This window comes from Orycteropus afer, unplaced genomic scaffold (assembly GCF_000298275.1).
Source record: "Orycteropus afer afer isolate SDZICR_OR568_19922 unplaced genomic scaffold, OryAfe1.0 scaffold00290, whole genome shotgun sequence".
Taxonomy (NCBI): domain Eukaryota; kingdom Metazoa; phylum Chordata; class Mammalia; order Tubulidentata; family Orycteropodidae; genus Orycteropus; species Orycteropus afer.
In genome coordinates, this window is record NW_006921877.1 from 2345014 (window position 1) to 2356871 (window position 11858).

General features: G+C 46.4%; 1 protein-coding gene across 1 annotated transcript; it reads right to left on the reverse strand.

The window, feature by feature from the left end:
• Window positions 1-1517: 1517 nt before the first annotated feature.
• Window positions 1518-10807, reverse strand: ANXA9 (annexin A9). The gene is made up of 12 exons (XM_007950919.1): window positions 10733-10807; window positions 10457-10553; window positions 9594-9688; window positions 9266-9379; window positions 8970-9060; window positions 7347-7426; window positions 7127-7186; window positions 5779-5863; window positions 5544-5639; window positions 5389-5447; window positions 1858-1980; window positions 1518-1580 (listed from the first exon to the last, which is right to left on the reverse strand). The coding sequence occupies exons 1-12, from the start codon at window positions 10805-10807 to the stop codon at window positions 1518-1520; spliced, it is 1038 nt and encodes a 345-aa protein (XP_007949110.1).
• Window positions 10808-11858: the final 1051 nt, after the last annotated feature.

The following is an 11858-nucleotide window of genomic DNA, read 5'->3' on the forward strand; positions in this document are numbered from 1 at the left end:
ACTCTCAATGAGATGGGTTGACCTAGTGGCTGCAATGATAGGCTCAAGCAACATTTATGAGGATGGTGCAGGACTGGACAGCATTTTGTTCTGTTGTACATAGTCAGTCGCTATGAGTCAAAACCAACTGGATGGCACCTAACTATGGGAAGGAGCCCCAGTGGTGCAGTGGATAAGTGCTCGAATACTAACTGAAAGGTTGGCAGTTCAAATCCACCAGCCCTGTCTGGGAAAGAAGGATGCAGTCTGCTTCCATAAAGATTTATAGCCTTGGAAACACTATGGGGGCAGTTCTACTCTGTTCTATAAGATTGCTATGAGTTGAAATTGACTCATTGACAATAGGTTTGGGTTTTTTTATTTCTATGGGAAATGTTGTGTGTGGCTGAGTTGATTCAAACTCATAATGACTCCATAGGACAAAGTAGAACTGCCCCATAGGGTTTCTAAGGCTTTACAAATACACATCACCAGGTCTTTTCTCCTGCAGAGCAGCTGGTAGGTTCAAACTGCTGACCTTTTGGTTAGCAGCCCAGCTCTTAACCATTGTGCCACCAGGGCTCCTTCTATGGGAAATATTCGTGCTCTAATTTGGGGGGGTGGGTTTCTAAGTCCCTGCTTTGAATAGATGAATCTGGGATTGTGCTGCCTGCTAACTCAGGTCTTCCCTGGCTGGGGAGGGCAGTCTGACCCTCAGCTTCCCAGTTCATATAGATTGCCCTTTGCTACTTTGGACCTCCCTCTCATTTTAATAGGAGCTCTGGTAGCATAGTGCCTAAGGCACTTGACTGCTAACTAGAAGGCTGGTGGTTCAAACCCACTAGCCACTCCTCAGAAGGAAGTTTGGGTAATCTACTTCCATCATGATACTGCCTTGGAAACCCAAGGAGGGGTCTCTATGAGTCGGGTCTGACTCGACGACACATAACAACAACAACTCGTTTTAATATTTATCCTCATTTCTGACTTGTTCTGCTGCCTGTTTCTCAATTATTTTGCCTGAAATTTCCTGGAGAAGAAATAATGGAGGTGGGGGAGGAGAAGTAAGGGAGGGGTATTGATAACTGCAGCACTGGGCCCAAAACAGGATTTCTTTTGAATACCCAAGTGCACATCAAAGGCACCTCCAACTCCAAGGCTCCCTCCCAGCCTGTGTCCTGCTCCACCCAAACTTCAATCAGGAAACACAAACTACAGTGACATTCACCAAAAGAATTCAAGTACCAATGAGATGTGCTGGCCTAAAAGGGTATGGGAAGGATGAGTAGGGCAGAAACCATCAAAGAGATTCCATTACCCCACACCCAAGACAGAGCCAGGTGCAGACATCACTTTGGGACGAGAGATTAAGGGACTTAAAAGACACTTGGAGTCCCAGCCTCAACAAGAAGCCAGGGGTCATGATGCTCAGGGAAGGGTTGTCCTGTTTGGAGGCCTAGGTGGTAGTCTGCAGGCTCAGCCAAACTCAGGAACCTCAGATTCTTGAGTGTCATGTGAAGGTGGGGGACAGGGAGGTCTCAAATGTCTTCAGCCCTGCATAGGCCTATTAGGGCTGGCTGGCAATCCCCTTTCACTACATCCTGCAGACAGAGGAGACAAGTGTTAGTTAGGAAGACCCATCACCCACCAATGGCCCAGTCACTCAGTCCCCTCCTTTGTCCTTGTTCATAACTTGCCTGGGGTGTGGGGGAAGGATCTTCCCTGATATCAGGAGCTCTGTGCTAAATTAATCAAGGACTTAAGAGTTCTCCAGGGCATAAAAATGCCCAGCACAAAAATGAGCTGCAGGAAGTGGGAGGTGAGGGAGATGGGAGATGAGGCTCTGGGGCTCCAGGACAAGACCTTGCCAAGTCTCACCTGGAGGGAAGAGTAAAGGGATTTCCCAAATTTCTTCTTGAACTCAGCTCGGATGCTTAGGAGGTCAGTCTCACTTCGAGAGATAAGGATGCGTATCAGATCTTGGTAATTGGGCTCAGTTTCCTGGCAAAGGAAGAAACGGAGGAGTGGTAGTTAGAAAGATTTTCACTGAGAGCAGGGATTGGATGGCTTGGTGAATTATTAGAGGAAGTGGAAGGGCTGTAGAAGTCAAAGAGAAGTATACATTATCTAAGGGAAAAGTTATCTCTGCAGTGCTCCTAGAAGATGAAGCAGGAGGCAAGATCTGTTCCCTGTGGGGAAAGCTAGCATGTTTCTCTTCTTCCTCCCACATGTGTCTTCTGACCCTGTCACTAACTTAGAGCCTCTCTCTTGCAGAGCTCAGAGGTGGGCAGTGCCAAAGACAGTTATGCCGAAAAGGCTAGAAAAGATTTGCCAGCATGAAAACCAGGAAGACTCTTTAACTTCCAAGTTAGTGAATATCCAAAGAGGATGCAATCACTCAAACTGAGCTGATGGCACTCTGCTAGGTATTAGAGCCATGTAACTTCTGGCTCTGATCCTGACCCACTAGGGCCATGTCATCTCCTATCTTTACATACCCGTTTCTTGTGGTTAGACCCTTGGGGTTCAACATCACTGCCTTCTTCCTGTACTTCCTGCCTTTTTGTTAAAATCATGGAAGTTTCAGTTTAGAAATAATAGAGGTACAATCAATTATAAACTCATAGTTTATTTTAATGAGTGATGTGTCATTATGAGAGATTTCTAAATAATATTCTACATAATCTATGTTTCCACATATCTCTCATAAAAGAATAGTACAGAAGCATCCTGACTTTTTCCTTTTTTTAAATTTTCAGATACATGGGCCTTTATATAATGGTTGCAGAAATCCCATTTGTGCCATGAAATGAGCACTGGTGCTGTCACCATTTCCTAGTATGGTCACTTGACTTATGAGACCCTTCCCAGCACTTCCTGTAACACACACTTATGGCATGCCCAAGGTCATAAACTCCCATGAAGAAACAAACAAACAAAATGATGAAGTGAAAACAGGATACTATATTTCATTTGCATTTGTTACCTAATTGTCAATAGACCTGATGGTTACTTAATTTTAAGTTTCACATAGCATCAGTTTTGTATTGTTACAGAGATTGCCCATTGGGCCCTAATATTCATTCTTCTCTTCTTCCAACTTGTGTTACATCAAAGTTATATAATTGGGGGATCACTCATTAACTGAATATACTCATTGGGGTATTTCTCATCTATACCAATTACAGGAGATTTATTTTCAAAGAATTTGAATATAATAAAGTACCTTCTACGCTAAAGCTAGGTCCTTGTTGTTGTTCTGTGCCGTCAAGTCAGATCCGACTCATAGTGACCCCTCCTTGGGTTTCCAAGGCAGTATCACTGCAGAAGTAGATTGCCCAACCTTCCTTCCAAAGAGTAGCTGGTGGATTTGAACTGCCAGCCTTCTGGCTAACAGTCAAGTGCCTTAGGCACTATGCTACAGCTAGGTGGTACAAATGGTTTGTGTATATTGCTAACCTAAAAATTGCCAATTCAAACCTACCCAGTGGCACTGAAGAAGAAAGGCCAGGTGATCTGCTTCTGTTAAGATTAAAGCCAGGAAAACTCTATGGAGGAGTTCTACTCTGTAACACAGGGTGTTACCATGAGTCGGATCAACTTAACAGCTAGCCACAACACATCAAAGCTATATTAAACATAATTCTATTTTTTTGATGCTTCAGAATGCCCTGGGCATCTCCTACTGCCCTAGGATCTTCATAATGAACATTCATTATATGGTTCACATCAGTCCAAATTTGTCCTGAGTCAGCCTTTGCTGAAGGTTATTTTTCTGAATAAAAACGCTACATAATCTATACTTTCCCATATCTCTCCTAAAAGAGTAATACAGAAGAATCCTGATTTTTCCCTTTTTAAATTTTCAGATAAATGGGCCTATATTATTATTATGACTCTTACTTCTAAAATAAATCTATGGTTTACATCCAAGAGTGTGGGTCCTATAATCCATATATATTACCACCATTTATTTCTTGGATACAAGTTTGTTTTTATGACAATTTTAGACAGATGACCGTAACTCTTCAAATGAATCTTAGTGTTGTTTCGTTATAATAGCACAGGCTTTATTGGGCAAGGACAATAACCTACTGTCAAGGTAGGAATCTCTGGAACATGTGCTTATATGTACTCCTTTCAATAGCTCTGGCCAAGGCATGATGGTTTCTCAGCCAGTAAACAGAAGGTTATTGCATCTGCCAAGACGAAAACTTTTATCTTCTTCAAATTGTGCATATTATCTAACTTGGTGCATTTTTTATGTTTAGGTTTGGGGGCAGTTCTGTTAGTAGGAGATCTAGTTCATGAACAGAACGACCGTATCCTGTTGGTGAAACTACTTAAACGAAGGTCAGCAATTTAAGTATGGATAATCTGGAACAAAGTCTGATCACAGCATAGAGAAAAGTGGCCCTGGGCATGAAGAGGACTTATGGTATAGCTGACAATGGGTTGACACATGGCAGTTAAATGTCCTATTGGACCATTATGTGTTTTCTAAGAAGACTCTATGAATTACTTGCTGTGTGCCCTTGGGCAAGGCACTTAACCTCTCTGTGCTTCAGTTTTTTCATTTATGAAAATGAGGGTCATATTGTTTACCTGCTGGTGTGTGGTTGTGAAGATTTATTGAAATGTGTGTAACATGCCCAGCACAGGCCCTGGCACACGATGATGAATGAGCACCTAAGAAATGCTGGCTCTTGTCATTTCTTCCTTTTTCTTTAAGGTGTTTTTTTTTTTTTTTTTAACATTTCATTGTGGTTTGTGTGATACTTTATAGAGCAAATTAGTTTTCCATTCAACAATTTTGTTTCATGTCATTAGTTGCAATCCCCTTATGTAACAGCATTCTTCCCACCTTCTCCCTGGGAGACATTTCCTGTTTCCTTCACCCGTCTTTCCTGCCCCTTCTTGCCTTCTGAACTTTGTTTTTGGGCAAATGCTGCCCCGTTGGTTTGATAAGGTTGATTGTTCTGAAGAGCACGTTCTTCATGGGTGTTATTGTTAACTTTATAGTTCTGTCTATTGTGTGACTGAAAGATAATCTCCAGAGTGGATGTCATTTAGTCTTACTACTGTTATTATTCTGGCAACAACTGAAACTAGAGAAGACACTGCTTACAGAGCACCTTCATATCTACATTTGACCACCAGGCCATTAATGGGGCCAAATTAGGTTTAGTGCCTGTATCAGTCCACTCAAATAGCTCTAACATAGCTCCCAGATATGCCAGTTGACAAGGTAGTCTATAAACCCAGGAAAAGAGAACTACTGTATGCTTGCAAACAATACATGAGATGGTTACATTAATAGCAACCTGGAACATCCTCTCTTTTACCCAAGAGTGTCTTTCCCCATCAAGTATTTGTTACAAAGGGAGTAGGAAGGGATGTCCCTCTCACCTGGAGGGCTTGGTGAAGTTTGTCAGCAAAGTACAGTGGTGTGTTCCTGATCACCGAGGCTGGAAGGAAAGAGGGAAAGATGGAGAGAAGTAGCTAGGGCCACAACTTGCCACCCAGGAGAGACTCCTACCCCAATTTCCTGAGCAGGCCCCTACCTAGGCTGAGCAGAGCCACCTGGGCATCTCCATGGAAATGGTTCTGAACAGCTTCCTCCAACTCTTGCCCAGTGTACCGCTGATACTGATCAAACACTTTGTAGTATGTGTAGGAGGTGGAAAGATAAATTACAGGGGAGGGTTAATTATCACACAGAAGGATGAGCCCTCCCCACCTGACTCAGCCAAAACTCATCATTAGAGCAAGCTAGGGGACAAGAAGGCTTATGTGTACCTCGGACCAGGTGTTCACAACTTCTCTGGGTGAGAATTAGGACCCATGTCCCCTCTCTGCTAGGTGCTTCAGCCTGCTGTAATGCCTGAGAGGACAGAGTGAATCAGTAAAGAGGAAGGACAGCTCTCTCAGGGCAGGGTCCCACTCAGTTGATACCTGGGGAAAATCTTGATGAATCCCTGGCTCACAGTGTGGGTTCTTCCAACCAACCTGGCCCTGGCACTTACACAGGAAGAGGGAGCTCTGATGTTGGGTCCTGTGCTGTTAGTCAGGAGCCTCAGAACTCTGTCCCGGTCAGGAACCCTGATTTGCTCCTTAGCCACCTCTTCTGACTTGTGGCGCCATGATGACCAAACCGCTCTGCCCTACTGCCCTTTCCTCCATCAAACCTTGATGTTTCTCTCAGGTTAACTCCTTACATGAAGCAGAGGGATTGGAGTGATAGGACACAGGCAGCCTTCGCTAGAGATGAGGATGACACTGAAGTTAATATCATGTAGACTTGGGGATTTGGGGGTGGGAGGGTCCTGTCCTAACCCCCAAAAAACAAACTCACTGCCACCCAGTCAATTCCAATTCCAACTCATAGCAACCCCCCACTGGGTTTCCAAGGCTGTAAATTTTTATGGGAGCAGATTGCCTCATTTCTTTTCCAGAGAGCAGCTGGTGGGTTCAATCCACTGACCTTTAGTTAACAGCCAAATACCTTAACCACTACACCACCAGAGCTCCTTAACCCAGTAGGCATGAAAGACAATGGTTTATTTTTTTCTCCAAATTCCTAGTTCTGCCAAATTCCTCCCCAAACCATAGCTGGGGGATGTTTGATTCACAAGCATCATTTGGTCAGATCATCGGTTGGGAGCTGAGGAGCCATGGTTATGTTCTCAGAATCCATCATTACAACAATGACATGGAATTAAAAAGTAGAGAAAGTTTTTTGAATTTGTAAATTAGTTGTTTTCATTTATAGTTTTTTTTTAAAAAAAACAAGGAAAGGGGCTGAAAGAGGGTTTTTGCCCTAACAGATCTATTCCCCAATTTGGAAAAGTCCTTACACCCAAGGAGTTGGATAATCTTCTAAGGAAGGCCTGGAGATGGCTTCTCCACCCAATTGCCATGAGAGGAGAATTTGTCAGTTGATGAATTCACTTCCTGTGAATTCAGGAATCAGAGGCTAGATGAGTGAAAAAGCTTCAGGTATGTCATTACCTGACACCCCCATCCCTATCACTGAGGACTCCTTCCACAGACAGGTTAGCAGGACAAACAGGTACATAGCCTCTGAGATATGACAGGGGAGGGTGTCTTATGCATGGTTGTGCAAACTCCCTAACCCTCTGCTCACCTGAACATCCTGTTCCTCCAGGTTGTAATCAATGATCCCAGAATAGCTCTCACGACCCCCCTAAGAGGAGAAACTGTTCTCAGGACTCTTTGAGGGACAGCTTTTGATAAATATCCAGGCCAACAAAAAAAACCCTAAGCCCTCCCTTGTCCATTATACCACAGCAATTGTCTCTACTGGTGAGTGTAGCTCCCTTCCCTTAGAGGCCCATCCTCCTTACCTTGGCTAACGCTAGGAGCAGGTCCCGCAAGATGCCACTGGTCTTAGATTTGATGTCCTCCTCAGCCTCCACCTGGAAATCTGGGGTGGGGTCAAGAGTTCTCTGAATCTTCCTGATTTTTCCCAAGGTGGATACCTCAACTGCCTGATCTACTATGCCCTGCTATCTCTGCCATCTCCTGCTTAGAGTAGCTTGGTGGCTGCTTCTTCCCAGGTGTAGGGTAGAAGCACCATCATGGCCACCCCTGAAAACATCTCTAAGTTGAGAGTAACCCATGCACCATGAGGATCAGGGTGGTTGGCCTCATCTCAAAGTAACTTGCTACAGGCAGGAGGTATCTCCTATTGAAGTGGAGGCCAGGAAGTAAAGAGAGGATGTTGTTGTTGTTATGTGCCGTGGAGTTGGATCCGACTCATAGCGACCCCTCCTTGGGTTTCCAAAGCGACATCACTATGGAAGTAGATTGCTCAACCTTCCTTCCGAGGAGTGGCTGGTGGGTTTGAACCACCAGCCGTCTGGTTAGCTGTCAAGTGCCTTAGGCAGTACACTACCAGAGCTCCCTCCCAAAGAGAGGATGGGGAAGCCCATATTATGAAGCAAGATGGCTAGAGCCAAGCCCCTCATTGGAGGAGAGGAAAAATGATGTGAGAGGTAGGACATGAAGGGAAAGAGCAGGAAAGTAAGGGAAAAGAGAAAAACAGAAGCAAGAAGAGAGAAGTAGGAGTGAGATTAAGAAAACAGGCCAAATAGGAGTTGAACATTTATGTGAAGTAGATACACTCCTTGGAGAGAACAATCATGGGAGAAAGAAGGGCTGCTTATGCACAGGGGGACAGCTCAGGGGGCAGGAGTGCATGGAGGGATGGACACAGGGAAGAGACAACTATCAGGAGGACGTGGGAGGGGAGCTATTGCATTGTGGTAAATTGTGGTCAATGTCATGAGACAAAGCGTATGTGACTGCTGTAGGGAAAGGGAATTTGCTCTGTAAATTTTCACCCAAATCACAATTAAAAAAAAAAATGAAATAAAATACACTGGAACAGAGAAAAACAAAAAAAGAAAAGAAAACAGGACAAGATTAGACACCAAAGGAAAATTGGGGAAGGAAGAAAAGGGGTGATGGTGCTAAAATGTGAATGAGGAAAATCTAGTTATAAATGGGTGAGTGAGGCATTTGGCAGCTAGGCAGGGCCAGCAGGCAGAGGTCTGAGAGGTGACACCTATGACTTAGACAGCAGGTCCCCACCTTTTCCCCAGGCTGCAGTGAGGCTCCTTTCAGCCTGGTTTATGGTGTGATGGCAGGAAGAGCAAGGGGCTGGGAGGGAGACATAAGTACCCTTGGGACTGTCACAGAGCCCTACATTGTCATTACTTTGGAATCTGCCCTGGAGCCCCAGACTACACTGGTTAATCATTGCCTCTCTTTCCTTAATAATCACATCTGTTGTCTCCCCTGGGGAGACTGAGGCACTAGTTGGGGAGAAGGGAGAGACCCCAAGGGAACAAAATTTGGGCAGATAGGTTCCCAGGTGGCTTGTCTTATAGGGAGTGTGGCAAAGGAGTAGGACTGTCTGATGGGTTCCATTTCAGCTCTTGGAGGTCCTTGCCTACATGCTTTACCATGTTTGTAGACTGCCAGGCACTCCTGCAGCCGGGGTGGAGCTCGGGTGGCGAGAATCTCCACAGCCACATCCTCAGGAGTACCTGAGCCCTGCAAGAAATTGGAAGGCTCTGTGTCATTAGGATGGCAGATGTAGGGGCAGAGAGCAGATGCTGACCACTTCTCAGGGGCACGGGCCAGACCCTTTGAGCCAATATGGGATGAGTTAGCAGAGTGGACAAAGGGAAGCAGTCAGCCCTCTCTCCTTTCCTCAGTGGTATCCTCAGACATCCCAGAAAGTATCTTCTCCTGGTACCTTCAGAGCTGTCCTTAGTTCTTGGGCGTCGAATTGGGCTGCTGGCTGCATCAGAGCCACCACAATCCTCTCAAGGTTGCCAGACAGTGCTGCCTGCAGGGACTTCAGTAGGTCCTACAATAAACGGTCTCCATAGCAGAGATGTAGGTGAGGGGGAAGTATGTGGTTTCAGAAGATTTAGGTGCTTCTTGTTATCTTTGGCCAGTTTTCACCTCAGGCCTAAAGCACCAGCCCTGTTCAGCCAGGGGATAAGGGCTGGCCTCAGCTGTGGTTGCTATAATCCAAGTCCTCTAGGGAGCTTCTCATCCCTGAGAAATCAAAGCCTCACCTGCTGGGTACGCTCCTGGAAGGCTCTGGAGACCAGTTGCCTTTGCTCTCTGCTCCGACTGGTCAGCACATCCACAATGGTGGTGCGGTCCACGCCTGAACCAAGATTGGGGCTGGGCTATAAGCTGATCATAGCCCAACAAGGGTCCTTACAGGGCTGGAATCCCCTACTCCACTGACTGGGAGCCTCCAGAGAAGGAGGGAACAAGGTCTGGGAAAGGGCCAAGAAAGGAAGGATCAGGGGCTACCTCAACCCCCTCTTCCATTTGATCTCAAAAACAAAACAATCTCACTGCCATCAAGTCGATTCTGACTCACAATGACCCCCTTTGGTTTTCTGAGGCGGAAAATCTTTACGGAAGTAGATCGCCCAGTCTTCCTTCTGCAGAACGGCTTGTGGGTTTGAACTGCCAACCTTCTGGTTAGCACTCAAATGCTTTAGGCACTACATCACCAGAGCTCCAAAGAAGATGCAAATAAGAAGCCAAAATAATAGGTAAATTGGACCCAAATTTAAGCAAAGATGGCCTGGTGTGGTAGGAACATGTGGCTTGCAGGGATTGGCAGACTTGGATTAGAATCCCAGCACAGCCATTATGAGCTGTGTGACCATGAGCAAGCCTCTTAACCTCACTGAGCCCTAGTTTCCTCACCTGTAAGATGGAAATAAGTGTTATTGACTCACCTCACTAGGGTATTGTGAGAATTCTAAGACACACCTACCATAATACTTGACATACAGGAATTAAGACATTCAACAAACATTTGTTGAGCATTGGTTAGTTCTTCCTCCCTGACTCCTTCTTGGCCTATAGATCTGTTTCTAATAGGTAATCCCCAAGGGAAACAGGGGGAGGGACTCACCTTGTCCTGCAATGGCCCTCAGCAGCCTCTGTACATCCTTGTCCACACTGAAACTCAGGAAGGTCCTGAGAGTACCCAGAGTGCCCCAAGCTGCAGTCTGTAATAGTATAGAGTGATTGGGAGGAAGTGAGGGCACCACTACTCTCCCCACGCCCCTCCCCTGTGCTTCAGTGTAGCCTCTGGGCCTGCCCTCCCCCCCTCCTTATTTCCCCACCCTCTCACAGCCCTTGAGTTGATTAAAAAATATATATTCCTAAAATCCCAATAGCTCCTTACCTTATTGGCAAGACCCAGGTAGCCAAGGATTTCCTGGGTCAGGGATGGCCCTGTCTTCCCTGTGGTCACAGACATGGTACAACTGGCTGCCCTGGGAAAGGAAACAGAAGCTGGCTGAGGTGAATTTCCCAGCCCTGTGGGGCTTCTTTATGACCCCCCAGACCCTGGAGCCTGGGCCACCTTTTCGTGCTCATTTCCCCTATTGTAGGGATGAGGGGTGAGAGGCAGAATCAACCTGCTTGGCAAGTTTGGGAAACAGAGCTGGGGCTAACGTGGAAGGGTAAGAGGAAAGCCCCCACATTCCTCATCTCTCACCCTCTCCTTCAGTTGCCCAGGATGCTGCTAGAACTAACACCCACCAAACCCTCCCCAACTCCAGGGTTGGTCCCAAGGCTCCCCACCCTTCGCCTGAGATGGATGCCCTCCTTCTGTGGTCTGAGTCATCCCTTCCTTCCATGGCCTGCCTGAGATCTCAGCTGAAGGGATCCTGGAGCAGAGTAGAGGAGTTGTGAAGCGGGAAGGTTAGTGGGGCAGGAGGTGGATAATAATTCCTAACACTACTTTTCCCCGCCTGCAACCCCAGCCTACAACGAAACCCCCAGAACTTTCCCACAAAAATTCTTACCTGCTGTCTGCCTTTCGCCTTTGGAGTCTCAGGCTAGAATCTTTAGGTTAGTAGGTACAGTCTCTGAGCTGATGTATGTGTTCTTCTAAGTACATGAGTACCTGGTTGAGGGAGTAGTAGGCACTCGTGTTGGAAAAAGAAAACTCACTCTTCCCTCCCCCAAGCTATCAACAAGTCTGTCCCTCCCCTCTACACACATATAAGAGCCCAGGTCCAGCACTTACCCAGAGGTGCTGGGACAAGGTGGCCGCTGTCACACCTGGTGGTGTAGCTATGTGGGCACCAGCTCCTGTGTGGCCTGGTGGAGAAGAAGGGGTGTGTGCAGCCCAGGCGGAGCAGCCAGTCAGATGACCTCTCTTGCAGACCAGCCCAGCTGTAGTCTCCAGCTCTGGCCCCTCCCAGACGTGGGAGAGGACCAGGCTGTACTGGGGCCCACATACAAACACCTCCCGTCCAGCATCTCTCCTCCTAGGAACTGGGCTTCAACCCACTCCAGTGAAC

Bases quoted from the DNA above. Each gene is read 5' to 3' on its own strand.
- ANXA9 (XM_007950919.1), bottom strand. From the start codon at position 10,807: ATGTCTGTGACCACAGGGAAGACAGGGCCATCCCTGACCCAGGAAATC. The intron at 10,554-10,732 runs GTAAGGAGCTAT...ATACTATTACAG, and splicing joins ACCTGGGTCTTGCCAATAAG to ACTGCAGCTTGGGGCACTCT. The intron at 9,689-10,456 runs GTGAGTCCCTCC...ATCTTGGTTCAG, and splicing joins GAGGGCCATTGCAGGACAAG to GCGTGGACCGCACCACCATT.